At 53.3% G+C, this 15,377-nt stretch overlaps 7 protein-coding genes across 7 annotated transcripts; 3 read left to right on the forward strand and 4 right to left on the reverse strand.

Annotated features, from left to right (window-relative positions):
* Window positions 1-83: 83 nt before the first annotated feature.
* P170DRAFT_417244 (uncharacterized protein) lies at window positions 84-2,419 on the reverse strand. Its single transcript, XM_024847167.1, has 2 exons — window positions 1,881-2,419; window positions 84-1,797 (listed from the first exon to the last, which is right to left on the reverse strand). The coding sequence occupies exons 1-2, from the start codon at window positions 1,963-1,965 to the stop codon at window positions 221-223; spliced, it is 1,662 nt and encodes a 553-aa protein (XP_024699845.1). The 5' UTR covers window positions 1,966-2,419; the 3' UTR covers window positions 84-220.
* Window positions 2,330-3,808, forward strand: P170DRAFT_392880 (ADP-ribosylation factor family protein). Its single transcript, XM_024845999.1, has 2 exons — window positions 2,330-2,842; window positions 2,893-3,808. The coding sequence occupies exons 1-2, from the start codon at window positions 2,794-2,796 to the stop codon at window positions 3,597-3,599; spliced, it is 756 nt and encodes a 251-aa protein (XP_024699846.1). The 5' UTR covers window positions 2,330-2,793; the 3' UTR covers window positions 3,600-3,808.
* Window positions 3,809-4,366: 558 nt separating this feature from the next.
* P170DRAFT_430422 (uncharacterized protein) lies at window positions 4,367-5,038 on the forward strand (the record flags this gene model as incomplete). Its single annotated transcript, XM_024847955.1, has 2 exons — window positions 4,367-4,462; window positions 4,520-5,038. 2 exons carry the CDS (start codon window positions 4,367-4,369, stop codon window positions 5,036-5,038), a joined length of 615 nt encoding a protein of 204 aa, XP_024699847.1.
* On the reverse strand, window positions 4,952-6,968 carry P170DRAFT_288214 (phosphatidylinositol N-acetylglucosaminyltransferase subunit A/GPI3). The gene is made up of 6 exons (XM_024843221.1): window positions 6,835-6,968; window positions 6,754-6,785; window positions 6,669-6,703; window positions 6,230-6,618; window positions 5,116-6,179; window positions 4,952-5,059 (listed from the first exon to the last, which is right to left on the reverse strand). The coding sequence occupies exons 1-5, from the start codon at window positions 6,849-6,851 to the stop codon at window positions 5,168-5,170; spliced, it is 1,485 nt and encodes a 494-aa protein (XP_024699848.1). The 5' UTR covers window positions 6,852-6,968; the 3' UTR covers window positions 4,952-5,059; window positions 5,116-5,167.
* A 164-nt stretch (window positions 6,969-7,132) lies between these two features.
* On the forward strand, window positions 7,133-9,757 carry P170DRAFT_440811 (putative ATP-dependent RNA helicase DBP6). The gene has a single exon (XM_024850169.1). It carries the CDS (start codon window positions 7,179-7,181, stop codon window positions 9,723-9,725), a length of 2,547 nt encoding a protein of 848 aa, XP_024699849.1. The 5' UTR covers window positions 7,133-7,178; the 3' UTR covers window positions 9,726-9,757.
* An 88-nt stretch (window positions 9,758-9,845) lies between these two features.
* P170DRAFT_468201 (peroxiredoxin-like family protein) lies at window positions 9,846-10,587 on the reverse strand (the record flags this gene model as incomplete). The annotated part of the gene is made up of 2 exons (XM_024852539.1): window positions 10,356-10,587; window positions 9,846-10,273 (listed from the first exon to the last, which is right to left on the reverse strand). The coding sequence occupies exons 1-2, from the start codon at window positions 10,513-10,515 to the stop codon at window positions 9,846-9,848; spliced, it is 588 nt and encodes a 195-aa protein (XP_024699850.1). The 5' UTR covers window positions 10,516-10,587.
* A 459-nt stretch (window positions 10,588-11,046) lies between these two features.
* P170DRAFT_513714 (DUF3433 domain-containing protein) lies at window positions 11,047-15,150 on the reverse strand (the record flags this gene model as incomplete). The annotated part of the gene is made up of 1 exon (XM_024855139.1): window positions 11,047-15,150. The coding sequence occupies one exon, from the start codon at window positions 15,148-15,150 to the stop codon at window positions 11,056-11,058; it is 4,095 nt and encodes a 1,364-aa protein (XP_024699851.1). The 3' UTR covers window positions 11,047-11,055.
* Window positions 15,151-15,377: the final 227 nt, after the last annotated feature.

Below are 15,377 nucleotides of genomic sequence, written 5' to 3' on the forward strand. Positions count from 1 at the left end.
TGTCAACCAGTGCTGCCATGCTACTGGCTGAAACTAGAAATACTGGGCAAATCTGGATCATAATAACATGGATTGTCTAAGATGAGGCAGTGATACCAGCTTGAGTTACCAGTTGGCCACTCGCTGCGTAAATGCATTCCGTATATACATAACAAAACACCAATAAATACAATGTGTCTATCAAATATAGCATATGCTCATACACCCTTCAAAACTAGTTCTATCCCTTCCATATACCAATGAAAGATCTCCAAATACTCCCAAGGAAGCCAGACTTTCGGATCGAAGGTATCGTGTCGTGCGTGTCGTGCTTTTCCAAGCAGATATCATTCATAGCCGCAGGATAAATATCATGGCCATCCAGACCATGCATCACGCTCAGAGATGAATCCTGCGGCCGAGTGGTGGGGACCGTTCGGTTTCTGGCCTTCGCCTCTCCTGTATACGTACCGATCAGCTTGCCCGCGGTTTGGGCGCAGCTGCCGTATGAAAATCGGATCAGTGAATCCCCCGTCAAGCTGCCGATCACAAAGACGTCCTTTGCAACCTCCATGTTCTCAAGTGCTTTGCCTCGGAGGGTCTGGCTCGAGATGATAGGACTTGTTTCACCCCTTTCATCAACGCCAATGACCTCTGAGAGAAGAGCGTGATCGAGGTAGCCAAGGCTTCCGCGCCGGCCAGTCGCGTAGACCATACCGCGGACAACACGGGTGAATGTCGCCCCGTCGGCCTGGCGGAATGTTACCGTTGCCGACTCTTTCTGGGCGTCAACAGAAATGATTTCGGTGTTGGGATGGCCGTCGTACACCTGGTCCCAGGCGCGATTCTCGAGGAAAGGACTTGAGACGCTTCGCTTCGTCCTGGCAGGACGTTTCGCCGCGCCCGAGCTATGAGCAACGGCGGCGCGTTTCATAAGGCGGTACACACCGGCGTACTCGGGATAGGCTTGCTGATGACAGCCACGCAAAGGAGATGGTCGATTTTCGGGGTCCCATTTGAAGATGTGGAGAATTTGTTGATCTTTGGGTGCCGAGATGATAACATCGGCCGCGGAGAAGCCCGATCCGATGACCAGGAGCGGGAGTTGAGGCGTCGGTTCCAGCGACGCTAGCGGCTCTAGCATCGGACGGGGTTGTATAACATGGGTAAAGATCCCACTGGCCAAAACAAGGTGTTTACAGTGGATATTGTGAGAGCGGATATAAAACCCGTTCGCAGTTCTCGAGATCCCATCCAGGCTTTCGCGACACCGGAAGGCATCGTCGATCTGCACGGCCTCGGGGTAGGCGCGGAAATAATCAGCGGTCTCTTGCCGGCTGGGACGCGTGAATGCCGGGAGGTCATTGCCGGTGACTTTGCGGTAGTGCTCCGCGAAAGAATAACCGGGCAATGACAACATTGACGCATAACTCAGGGTCTGGATTTCCCAGCTAGCCGGCATCAGATTATCATTCCATTGGCCGCCGGGTTGCGGCGTATTGCCGAAGACCAAGTGCGGGACGGCTTTTTCAGGCGCATGCCGCCATTCAATGTTCGTGGTGCTTCCGAGCTCCTCCACGTCGACGCTAGGTCGAACTAGGGTGTCGAGTAGTACATTTACAGGGAGGGCCTGGGTGGAATAAGACAGCCGAGACGCAGCAAAGTGTTCGGTCAGTGCGTCTACATCCGCATCCAGCAGTTCCGGGGCCGCCTTTAACTTGGCATGCAGGAGGGGGTCGGGATGGGGAGGATTGGAGGAGTAATAAGGTAGATGGCCATGCAGGATGAACGATAGGATCATGGCAGATGGCCCGTTCCCTGTCAGGATCGAGATTAGAGTCTATCACGGCATGCCTATTGGCAGATAGAAGCCCCGGATTCCCATGGAAATGGCGACATACCGATAATAATGGTGTCAGTTTCCATTGAAGGCAATTTCTGTGCCTCCGGCCGCCCAGTCAGCGCGGAGCATTCTGTACGAGACATGCGATAGAAAGGTAGCCCTCAATTAAAGTTTCTTTCAATCAGTGGAAAACAGCGAGTCAATGACCTCCCGACAACGGAAAGGCATGTGGACGGCCATCGAGAGCCTGAATCATCGAGGGACGACGTAGTGACGACGAAATCTTCTGGGGAGGCGAGGGGAGGAGTGGAAAAGTCCGCAAACGGTCGCTCGCTGACAAAACCGAGCTCTGGCTTAGCAAGAAATCGAGCCCGCCCCGGCGGGGAATTCGATAGAAACTTGGTTGGATCGGGAAGGCCGGTGGTCTTCGGAGACTTGCGTGACTTCGAATCCATCCGAGCCTGGACTCGTTAGTTCATGATGGCTTCCCAGACATGCTTCATTGTCTTGTCACGCCATTTGCGTGAACCCAAATCGTTTGATATTTTTCTTTTCCGTTGGCGAATCGCCGTGAATCGGAAGCCCATGGACGAGGGACAATCATCGGCAAAGGAAGCCACGGATCCATCGAAAGTTCGGCGGGGACAAAGCCAATCCCGGATTACTCAGCGGCCATGCGGGGTACGTCCGTTTCGGGAGGTTAGGGCACAGGGCTTGGGAGGAGAACAGCCCCAGACCCTACTTTCCCAAAAGAGACACGGCTGACGCGTGGTCTGTCCGGAGGAAGACAGTCGGAAGCAGAGCATCTCCGGTGGATTAACTACGCAAGAAAAACGATTGGGTTTAAGCGCATCAGTCTTATCGGCGCTGCCATGATCGCCTCGTTTAGTTCCTCAAGTCGCCGGTCCTGATCTCCCTAGAGGCTACGTCCGTCGGAGCTGCTCCTGGTCTCCGCAGGGTCCTCCGCAACTATGTACCATCTGGCCAAGTCTCTATATATGCAGGCCACCAGCAAAGAAGGTACGAGACTACGACGCTTGCAGCGCAGTGGCGGCTAATCATCTTGTTAGAATACTCTGTTCTTCTGCTCGGTCTCGACAACGCTGGCAAGACAACGCTCCTCTCGCAGATCAAAGCTCTCTTCCAACCCCGTCCCGATGGCGCTCCTGCTCCGAACCCCGGTAAGACCGTGCCCACGGTTGGCCAGAACGTGACGACAATCTCTCTGCCCGACATGTACCTGAAGGTGTGGGACGTGGGTGGGCAAATAACGATGCGGAACCTGTGGCAAAGCTACTACTCCAGCTGTCACGCGATCGTGTTCGTTGTCGACAGCACCGACGTCGGTCAAGACCCCGACGTCACCCGTCTGCCTGCGTCTTCGAATCGACGACCCAGCTCGGTATCAGGACAGTCGGGAAGCGGCGCCGACGCCTTCACGGAGGAGATGGTGGGCATTGATGCGCCGGGGAGCGATTTCGGTCGGCTGGACGAGTGCCGTCAAGTGCTGGAGTCCGTCTTACAGCACACCGACGTGGCAGGGGTGCCTATCCTGGTGCTGGCGAATAAGCAAGACCGCGAGGATTCGGTGGAGGTGGTTCGCATCAAGGAAGGGTTTGTGCGCAAGGTCTTCGAAGGGGATACGGGGACTGCGCTGCGTGATAGCCGCGTGTTGCCGGTTAGTGCACTGCTCGGGTCTGGAGTCCAGGAGGCTGTCGAATGGGTGCAGACTCGAGTCCGGTGGAATAAAGAGGCTAGACCTCCACTGATGAGGTGATGGGCCCCGTTTCATTGCGGGCCTCAGACACGATGGCGGGAGTAGTCCTTGTTGATCCGTGTTCCTGAGGGAGTATCTCATTTTGGGCGCTGGGGGGTTATTTTGCTTTTGCTTAATGGATGCGATGATACCTATGCTTTGCTCTGCGTTTTACCTGTTCATATTTCTGATTCTATAGATAATTTTGACACTGGCACCTATGGATGTTCACATGTGATATAAACTCTCCTAATACCACGTCGTCCGCGAAACTCGGTGGATCAAGGTAGAAGTAGTCTGGCCATGGACCGGGCGAGATCTGCCCCTCTCGAAGCAAATTAGATCACTTTAATCAGGTCTTGGAATATCGGGTGAGATTGGGGTTATTGTTCGCGCCACCGAAGCATTTTGCCATCGGATCGTCAATACCAACGTCACCCGCAATGCATTCAGCGTTGTACACGGCTTGGAAGAACAGGGATACCTGGCAGGTCATGACGCTCAATGGTGTGTGATCGAGACGACTACCATGGAAAGCGTAGTTGAGATGGAGTTCGATGAAGTCAACTTCACTGTCACCTCACCTTGACGTCATGGGCATAGATGTTGGAAACCCTGGTCAACGAGGGATGATATGAGCAAAGGAGGGTTATAAAGAGTGCTTGTCGAACGTTGCATTGATGCTCATCATATTCAATTAATTGCCGGACGATTAATTAACGTTTCCAAGAATTCTGTCATCCATTTCAACCAGTTCAACTCGTATATCAATTCTCAACACCTTCACAATGAGCAGCACCATCCACAAGGCTCACCCCGAGAACAACAATAAGCAGGGTTTCCATCCCTCCGTTGGCAGTTCGGCCCCTGTGACCGACAAGGGTGTAAGTTTTGAAAATGGCACTTTTCGATGGAGAGCATGTGCTAACGAAAACGTATAGCACCAGCCCGGCCGCAAGGTCGCCCCCCAGGACTTCGCCCCTGAAAATGAGCCCCAGGTCTTCCCTCCAGGAACGGCACCTGCTAGCAACTCCTACACGCCTCACCCTACCAACGAGGTCGCAGGTCAGGCCTTGAACCCCAACGTCGAGCGTGGCCATGGCAAGGAATCGGTGAAGACCAACCCTGGAGACACCTTGATGGGCGCCACTTCTCAGGACGTCCACACCGGCTTCGGACACCCCGGGTCTGGACAGACCAGCACCGAGCTTCATCACGACGGCCAGCACGGTCGCAAGAACCCCGGTAGCGGTCTCGAGGGTGTTGGAGCATCCATGCAGGGCAACTATGAGCGAACTATCCCTAGCCAGCGTGGAATTGATCGGGATCAAGCCAAGCCCAACCAGCGTGGCGACAAGGGTGCTCTCGCTGCTGAGGATCGAGAGCCAGAGAGCGCGGCGACTCTGGACAGAGAGTGGAACTACGAGCCCCAGACCCAGAGACAACGATTCCAGGCATAATGTGTTACGGGTAACGATGTACTATACGATTAATTTCCATTAGCATGCATGATACTCAAAACATTTTTTCAACTTACTTCTCGAATCTCCTAACAGACTAGTAGGATGTAAACTGAGTAGTCCGTCTGTTCAAGACGCAGATTCTATGCGACCTCGGTCATTGCGCTTGATCGTGTGTTGTTGATCACTCTGTTGTAGCTTTTTAGGCCAGCTGCGTGCAATGTCGATATTCGATCGAGGAAACCACATTTCCAAAAAGACGTAGAGTAGAAAGTCGATCACAACGCATAGGCAAAACAGTTTACCGGCCCAGACTCCGCAACCGTAATACCGCTTGAGACGGTCAATTAGAGCGAAACTTCGCACTCGGTCACCACTAGCTTCCCAGCCTTGTCCGGGATAGTATCCATAGAATTCCTCCGGGGTGATCCCGCCAGAGATACCTTTATAAACCCGCTCTGTGCGCTGGGCCACATCCGTCCAGGAGTACATCATCTTCACTTGGTCGTGAAATCGATCAGTCCGCACCTTGTTAGAGCGCAAAGCAGCGATAGCCTTGCCAGTAGCCATGACAATATCATCTTCTTCCGGTTTTGCGTAAGTTGTCATATGCTGCGGGAGCACTTCAGGGATGCCACCAACACGGGTGCAAACGACGTAGAGACCACAACTGGCCGCCTCGACAATTACCGTGCCAAAAGCTTCCGTCAAGCTAGGATGGAGATATATGTGACCTCGAACCATAACGTCACGAACGTCCTCATGTCGAACAGGGCCGAGCATTTCCACTTTGTCTTGTAAAACATTGCGCTCCAGCATCTGCTCCAAATCAATGGCCTTGGGCCCTGAGCCGGCAATGATAAATCGCACATTGGGATGTGAGGCTAAAATTCGAGGTATCGCGGCGATCAGAAGGTCTGTACCCTTATTGTAGAAAAGCCGCGAGATGACAACAATAGTGATAATGTCATCGGGTCCCATCGGCGCCGGCGTAGGTTGTAGCTCCTGCAACTGCCCTGATGGACGCTCATTTATACGAGACGGGGATGAAAGTGGCCGGAAGTTTTCCGCGACCACCGCATTTGGGATTACAGAGACCATCAAGGGGTCTAAAGATGCCCGGAGCACGGTGTTTTCCTTGCTAGTCAAAGTCAGTGGGAACGAAAGGGATTGGCAGAGAGCAATCCATACCATGTATGACTGACACAGATAACATGATCAACATCGCTCAGAGCGAATTTGAGTAGCTTGTTGGTTAGGATAGATCCGGCATCGGCAAATCCAAACAAAGAGTGGTCGGTGAATACTGTTCGCAGTCCCATGGTGCGCGCGTGAAGTATAGCTTCATGGCAGAAAGAGCTCAGACTTGCATGACCATGGACGATTTGGATTTGCTCCCGGATGACAATGTTGCGGAATATGGGGAAGAAAGAGAAGACCGTCGGCATTGTCGTTTCTCGGTATATGACGAGGAAGGGGACATGGTAAACCTTGAGGCCATTTGTGAGATACCGGACCCCAGTGCGTCCTTTGTATGCATGCGTAATGATTATGACTTTGTGACCGCGGTCGATGAGTTTCTAGAGCTGATAAGCATTGGCTGGGATTGAGGAGGCGTTCGTATCCTTACGGTCGACAACTGGTAGATGTGACTTTCAACCCCACCTGCGAATATTAGACAGAGAATAAATAATGGGTAAGAGCACAATGCTAACCTGGCTGAGGGAAGAAAAAATCACTGACCATACTGCGCCAATTGATTAGATCAGTTCTCCACGAGCAGGAATGCAACTCACGCAATGTTGTAAGGCATCTTGGCGGTTGTTCTCAGGAGATCCGCCTGAAAGTGTCGAGGAGAAAGTCAAACCCTCCGTCCCCATGGCCAGACAGGATGTCCCGAGCAGAATGACCGTAAACAGGGAGGTCGATCACGAAGCGCGAACTAGGAAGGACATGAGTTCTCCATCAACACCCCGAAAGGGTCCAGACTGGGCGGCGGTGATGGCGGTGAAGACATTCTGCCGGGGGAATATTCCCCGCTAGAAGAAAATATTCGGAGAAGCTCTTCGCAACGTCCCGAAATCACCAGTTGAACTCACTGCCCTCGTCCTGCGCTTGCGCTGCGCTCCAGCCCTTTACAATGGCCCGCGATAAGCTGGATAACCATGGCTCTTCCAAGAAGGGCTCATCAACACCTTTGAGCGAGAAGAAATCACACAAGAGAAAGAGAGACCAAGATGGCGCCGCCGCCGTTTCCTCGACGCCCACTCCGAGCAAGAAGTCGAAGAAAGCCGAAAGTCCATCGTCCACTCCTACCGCCACTAAGGAGAAGCCGAAAAGAAAGAGAAAGTCAGAGGCCTCTGCGACCGGTAGTGATCAGGAAGAATCGGCCTCGAAGGAGAGTGCTGTCCCGTCGCGGAGCGGCAAAACAAGTTCTTCAAGTAAAGATGGCGACAACGCTGAAGGAAAGAAGAAATCAAAGAAGAGCAAACGGAAGAGCGCAGGAGATAATGGTGACCCGCCTACGAAGGATGCGAATTTAGTGGAGATGGAAGATGTGGACGATAAAGAGGAGGAAGCGCACGAAAAGTCGGACGTGGAATCCCCGTCAAAGCCCGCAAAGAACAAATTCTCGGGAATCCTGTCCAAATTTGAACGGTCGGCCAAGGTGAAGAAGGCGAAAAAGACAACCGAAGACGATAAAGACGAAACGGAGGCCGGAGGTATGACTGCAGAGCCAGTTATTGCGCAGGGACTGGAGCCTCTACCACAGCCAGAGGTGGCTCCCGAGGAGATTGAGAAGCCAACATACTCATCACTGCCTCCGTGGCTGGCAAATCCCTTACGGACATCCGCGGATGAGCGAACCAAGTTTTCCGACCTAGGAATCGAGTCCAACCTTCTACGAATTCTCGAAGACAACGGCTACAAAGACGCGTTTGCCGTTCAATCGACGGTGATTCCTCTGCTTCTTCCCGGACCGAAGACCCATTCCGGCGATCTTTGTATTTCCGCTGCGACTGGATCAGGAAAAACACTGTCCTACGTTCTGCCCATGGTTACGGATTTGAAACCAATGCCAGCTCCCCGGCTAAGAGGAGTCATTGTAGTCCCGACGAGAGAGCTGGTCAAGCAGGCTAGAGAAGCGTGTGAGCTATGCGCTGCTGGGTCTGGCTTGCGGGTTGCCTCGGCGGTCGGCAATGTGGCGATTAAGGATGAGCAGCGGTCACTGATGCGCATTGACCAAGCGTACGGCCCGGAGGCTTTCAAGAAAAGACAGAGCTTCAAGCTGGTCGACGAAGACTGGACTAATTTCAGTCTGCAGGACTGTATCGCTGAAGTTGACGATGAAAGCGAATCTTTGCCGGGTTATATTCACAAAACCGAACCGAATGTTGATATCCTGATCTGCACTCCTGGTCGTCTTGTTGACCATCTGCGCTATACCAAAGGATTTACCTTGAAACATCTCGAGTGGCTGGTTATCGATGAGGCCGATCGACTTCTGAACGAAAGTTTCCAGGAATGGGTTGACGTCGTGATGAACTCGTTGGATGCCCGGAAGGCTGCCGACTCGTTCGGCTTCAGCGGAACGTTTCTGTCGGAACTTGGGCTTCCTATCCAGAGCAAGGAGCCCAAGAAGGTAATTCTCAGTGCCACTATGACACGAGACATATCGAAATTGAATACTCTCCGGCTGTCGAACCCTCAACTTGTCATTGTCGGCTCAGCCGAGCAGGGCGCGGCAGGCGAGGATGGGGAAGAAATGCTCTATGACAACTCGGATGAGCAATTCACCCTCCCCCCGACCCTCAAAGAATTCTCGATTCCTGTTGGTGATGGAGCGAAGAAGCCTCTTCATCTTCTCAAGCTTCTGCGCTCGCACGTCAAGGTCGATGCCAACAAAAACACAAAGCCCGTGCTTTCGGACGACACCTCCAGCTCGGGAGACTCCAGCTCGGAGGACTCTAGCTCCGATGATTCTGATTCTGATGATACAAGCTCCGATGGGTCTAGCTCTGATTCGGACTCCGAATCTGATGACGACACTTCATCCTCGGGCAGTGACTCGGACTCGTCTGAGAGCTCGTCTGATAGCGATAGCTCGTCTGAGTCGGAAGACGAGGTACCTGAGAAGAAGAAACGCGGCCCAGTACGGACCACCGTATTGATCTTCACGAAATCGTCGGAATCGGCATCCCGACTCTCCCGCCTACTCTCCCTACTTGACCCTTCACTGGCCACGACAATTGGCACCATCATCAAGTCCAACAAATCATCGGCCTCCCGCAAAACACTCACCGCTTACCGCCAAGGCAAGATCTCCATTATCATCGCCACGGACCGTGCCTCGCGTGGTCTCGATCTGCCCTCTTTGTCTCACGTAGTCAACTACGACGTGCCGTCCAGCATCACGACATACGTGCACCGTGTCGGCCGAACGGCCAGAGCCGGCAAGGAAGGAAGTGCCTGGACGCTTGTGGCCCACCGCGAGGGCCGCTGGTTCGAGAAGGAGATCGCCAAGGGCTCCGACGGTAAAATCACCCGACTCGTCAAGGTGGACCGAGTCAACGTGAAGCTGGAAGACATGGAGGATGCCAAGTCAAGATACGGACGAGCGCTGGAGGAGCTTGAAAACGAAGTGAAGGCCGGCTCGGTAGTCAAATCCGCCAAACCGGAGGCATAATAATCGTGAATACCCTCAAAACCAATGTCAATCAATAGAACGTTCAATTTACACTTCCATTCCACCTCCTAGACCTTATCATCTCAACCTATTGCCCCCTCCCCAAACCCAACACCCTCCTCACCCCCTCATCGACATCTCCCACATCCCCGCCCCCTCATACACATGCACCCACTTAACCACCCCATCGCTATCCACCGCAAAATCCCCCGCCGTCTGCCACCGACTCCCACTCTCCGTCGGCCGATTCCAGATCCCCTCGCCGCGACCCAAGTTCACCACCGACGCGATCGTCGCCGGGCTCAGCACATGCCAGAGCGACGACACCCCCAGGCCCCAGGCCGCGTAGCTGCGTCGGTCCTCGTCCACGACCACCCGCACCGGCGCGGGGTTCTGCGCATCGCTCCCCGGCTGCTTCGGGTCGTTCTGTAGCGCCTCGATCCACTTGTTCGTAGCCTCTTCTGAGGAATGAGATACCACGATCCCGGTCACCTCGCCGCTTTGGATGGCGGGGTGGTTGGCCAGGTCGCGGTAGGCTTTTTCGGCGACTATAGTACAAATTAGTCTCTTTTCTCTACAAATGTCTCAATTGATTGGGTATGAGATGTAACTAGGGAATGATATACATACACGGACATCCGCAATGGCGGAGAAATCTCACGATCACTTTACTATCGGCAGGGAGCTCGAGGGGTGGACGACTCGGTGCTTTGACGCCTACCCGTGGAGGATCGGAGATGATCGAGATTGGGGGTGTTTTCCAGGAGGCGAGCTCTTGCCAGAAGGACATTTTGGGGTGTTTGTTGAGAAGGGCTTGGGGAATTGATATGGTGCTAGATGTTCGATGGGGTTTTCAGGAGAGCGGAAGCTATGACGTGAGGGTTGAAGTTTATCCCCACCCGTGGGTTTCTCTTCTTGGAGGTTAGAGGGTGGGTTACATATGTTCTTTCTGATACTATTGAGTGGATTTTGGTATGAGCTTCTATCGGCTTAATTGTTTATTATTTATTTTTCTTTTCTTTTCTTTTCTTTTCGTTTTATTTTGGTGGTGAGGCATCGGGGCTGCTGATTTGAAGTATGAGTTTGTGACATATATATCTTGTCTAAGTCGGTTAAAGCTGTAAACCCCATATATTCTTCTCAATTGTTATTGTTAACTGTCTTCGGATAGTTCTATTATTTTACTCTATAATTATAATCACTTAAGTATATTATAGTTTTACACTTTTAGGTTGAATTAGGGTTAATAATCTCGCGTCTAATAATATACGTTAAGCAAAACTTTTTTTATTCAACTATAAATTATTTTTTAGTAGTCTTAGTTCAGTTATCATCTCCTATCACCAAGTTCTTGCTCGCTGTTTAACAGAGTTGAACGAGAATCATGCCCCATCCAAACGGCGAATGCGCTGGGATGCCCTCGGCGCCCACCGTCAATTCTGCTGACAGAGCTCCGCGGACTGTGCGTTGACGTGGAGGGCCCCTCATCCTCTCCGGGCTGGAAAGGAAGCCCAGGAAGTATTGGCTCAGACCTCACAGAGCTTCGGGAGGGGGAAGTAGAAGAAATAGCAGGGGGAGGAGGAGAAGGAGAAGGAGAGAGTGGGGGATCTTTCCAGCTCTGCAGTGTAACATCTCGCCCGATATCGACTCCCCACCTCCACGCCGGTGTCGAGGAATTGTTCGGCGTATCCGAAGCTGCAATGGGCCCATCGCGCCACCATCCAAGCGCCGCGGGCTCGCGCCACTTGCGTAACTCGTTCACGTCGGACACTTGCTCCTGCCGCAGCTGTCTCACTAGTATGCTGTCGGCAAGTAGGGAGAGTCTGGACGCGATGGAGCCAGGCTCTTTGGGGAGGATGGCGTCATCGGGGAAGTGACAAAAGACCAACAGCGCAAAGCAGGCTACGGTTCCTAGAAGCGCGAGGAGGATATACGTGGTTCGGGGATCCTGATGGACGCGGAGTTGGGAGTGGAATAGCCTCGCGGGGATGGTCTGGTTGGCGGACGGGGACAATGAGGTATTACTTGCGACGGTGCGGAGCTCTGAGAGAATCTGAGTGCAGTACGCCGTGTACATGTGTTTTGCTGAGTCTGTCAGTCCATCGGGAGTGAGAAGCCGAGACAGGTTTCCAACTCTGTGCTGCGCGTCTGCGGCCAGCAACTCGAAGAAGTTTCGGCTGCTTCCTCGAGCCGGCCAAAGTGAGTTGCTCCATAGTATCCCATCGACCAAACTATCGTCATAGGTTTGTCCAAACATGTCCATCTCCACCTTCGGAGGCTGGAAATACTCCGGCTGGACATCGGGATAAGGCCGAGCGTATTGGATGGACTCGAGATCAACCGAGACAGGCCTCCATGGGGATAAGGGCGCTCCGGTTTCAAGGGCGACTGGGGTCGGCCTAGTGAATGTAGCGTTCACATTAACGATGGTAAGGTTCCTCCTGCAAGTAGTCGCTACCACAGGAGGCAGCGTAACGTTTAGGGTATTCGGCGTGGCCAAAATTCCATCACCCGCGATGGGTATTGGCGTCATGTTTCTGAAAGAGTGGATGGAGCCTCCCAGAGATGTGAGATCAGCTATGAACACTGAATAATCCGTTCCGGACGCTGGTAGACCCTGCGATTCAGATCCGTGACGAGCCCATTCACTCGGCCAGTCCAAACTGACCTGTCCGGAATAAGATGGAATTTCGGTCCCAAGGGGGTCAGCGGAGAAGTGTCGGCCAGAGCAGCGCTCGGTTGTGCATGTCCAGGTAAATGTCATGCTTTCCCCATCGCCGGGACGGCCGGCACGGCGTAGTGACATATTGAAATCTGAAGAGGGGATAGGTTCGCATTGTATATCAACTGCGATGGCGGGAACGCGGGCTTCAATCACACTGCCAGGGATGTTGTTCTTGACATCGACGACGGCTGTCAGATTATCCAAGACAAGATTGCCAACGATGCCTGGCCGGGGACGCAGGCCGAAGACGGGATTAGTTTCCCACTCAGCAAAATCACAAGCCCGCTTGACAACAGGTGCTATCGTGATCGGGGTATCGGAACTGTTTTTCAGCATATTTCCCAGGTGTGTAGTTATGCTGGTATCAATTTGCACGCTTATGAGGTCGACCACCCCCGTGTTTAATGGAGAGAAAAGCCCTGCTGCGACGAGTTTCATGGCCGGAATGATCAAGATATAGGCAGCCGCGGAGGCGTATAGCGTGGTGTTCATCCATGTAGACCCTAGACCGGAGAGCCGTCCAAGGAGAGTTAAATCGTCCGTGAAGATGGCTTGATCGTTGGGCCTTCTCCGCAAGATATTGAAAGGTGCCTGCGCTTGCGCTGCAGCATCCACACCGGCGAATGAATACCCAAAAAGCACGAGAACCGTGGATGTGGACAGCGTTAAAGCGGCAGACGACACCTGCGTATCCACACAGATTCCATCGTGTGTGCCCGAAAGCCATAGCATGATCCCCAAGCCGATCATCACCACCACAACCGCTACCCCGAGAGCGACCTTAGATGCGATGCGCAATGGCAAGGGCCTCCAGCCGTCTAACTCAGCACCCTTGCCCAGTGACGAGTCCTGGTCCGGATCTTCTGGCGCGCGCTCATAGGCGGCTTCCCCGAGGTTCTGCCCGTTCAGATCCACCATTTCCACCGGTTCCTGTCCCACAGGAGCTTTAGTCATGTCGATCGTGACTGCGGGACGCTGTCCGGCGTTCCGTTGCCGAAGCATAAATCGGGTACTAGACAGACTGGTCGTCATGGACTGTGTCGACGACAGGGCATGCCTTGCCATCTCCTTTTCAACGGCTGCGCTTGACGCAGAGAGTATAACACTTCCAGCAGCCAATGAGCCCGGATCCTCCCCAAGTACGGTTTTGGGCCGAAGTTGGAGTGCGAAGACGATCGCCAGGACGCCTAGAACGCCCAGCAAAGCTTGAACCGTCCTTACCACCGGAGTCCTTAGTAGGACTCTCTCGTCGGTAAGGGCGATGCTGACCGGTATTTCATTCGAAGCTTCACTACGTGCCAGGAAGCTCAGGAGCTCCGCCCACACTATGCCTGCAAATTGTGTGACTTTGCCTTCAAAGACGTCATGCTCGATAGGAGCCTTCTCGGGATATCCATCCAGCGCCACCTGCATGAACGGATCCCGCGGTCCTTCAGTCCAGACTATGGCAGACGTTATGTTCGGCATATTGGCCACTGGCCTAGTTCCTGGGTTATACGTCCCTCTTACGCCGTCCAGCTGCGCTTTGCCAAAGATTTTCTGCGTTTCCGAATCCAATGGATTGCGCAGGTAAAGCCATAGGGCTTCCGTGCTGGTCTTGATATCAAGAGGCTGCGGCTCTGACAACATCGAAAACGCCGTAATTTCAGAGGTTGTGCTATTCACAGACAGGCTGGCTCGCTGACTGGTAAATTTCGGCGAACAGATGAGCCCTGCCATTGAAAGATTGCCGGCAGACGCACTTCCATTCAGCTGAGGAGAATTAGAAACGTAGATTGCCAAGATTTGCGTGTCACGATCTTCGTGGTCGGAGCACTGCGTGATGTTGAGCCAGGCAGAGGACTGGTCTCCAGAGGCGCGAGTTGCAATTTCGAGCGGCATGTTGCACCCAGCAGCTTTCAGGTCATCTGGGTTTGCGGCGAAGGTACTGCTGCGGTTGGTAGGGCTGTACCGAAGCTGTTGGCAGTCCAAGAGCGCAGAGATAGCATTCACTTCGGCAGTGGCAGTGGCATTGGCTATACTGGGCACGGAAAACTGGTCGAAAACATAATTTTCGGTTGTCCACAGAGTGCGAGGCGCGCTTCCAAGGCGCTGTGAGATTGCCCGAGCGTATGGCTCCATCCCAGTTGAGTTCCACGGGATTGTCAAAGAGTCATTTGCCATCACCAGGGGTGAATTGTCAAACTGGAAAGCCGATGTTTGGTTGGACGTTGCTGTTATATTGCGGGGGGCGAATAAGTCCACATACGCGACGGCGTTGGCGAGAGGTACGAGTGCGCCGCAGATGAAAGCACACACGAGTCCCACGAATACTGCCCAGTCCTTTCTGCGCAGGGCCGAAAACACGGCGACGATTTCCATTGCATTGACATAGTCCAGGAGGACCGAACGGCTGCTAGTGGCCCACTTCCCGCTCATGTTGGCCCATGGGGTAACCTTCTTCAGATCCGAGGCCACCCCTTTGACGAGGTATCCAAGCGCGATGATAGCCAGAGTTGGCAAATACCTGGTAGCGAACAGGATGCCCTCATTGTTCGGCGACAAGACACGCACGACGGTAAAATGGCGCAGGATCTCCAGAGCGGCGATGATCCCGGAGGCAGACACGGCCAGGGAAATCAGGGCAAACCATCTTAACATCGGTGGGATCCATTCGGGATGCTCAGGCTCAGTCTTCCCGAAGATAGACGTAAAACGCATGGTGGGGGGTATCGTTTTGCTCGCAACCGCCAGGGGCGGTTCAATTTATAATGAGAAACGCAAGGCTGTGAAAGGCGGTTTCAATTCCCTGACGATCTTTGATGGTGTGCAGGGGACCAAGGCCAATCATCGCTCGGAACGGTTGGGGGCTGAATGCTACAGTCTCTATCTAGACCGTGTTTGCAACTTCTAATTTTCTAATCATTCTAATCAAGGATAGATAAATA

This window comes from Aspergillus steynii (assembly GCF_002849105.1).
Source record: "Aspergillus steynii IBT 23096 chromosome Unknown P170scaffold_9, whole genome shotgun sequence".
Classification (NCBI taxonomy): domain Eukaryota; kingdom Fungi; phylum Ascomycota; class Eurotiomycetes; order Eurotiales; family Aspergillaceae; genus Aspergillus; species Aspergillus steynii.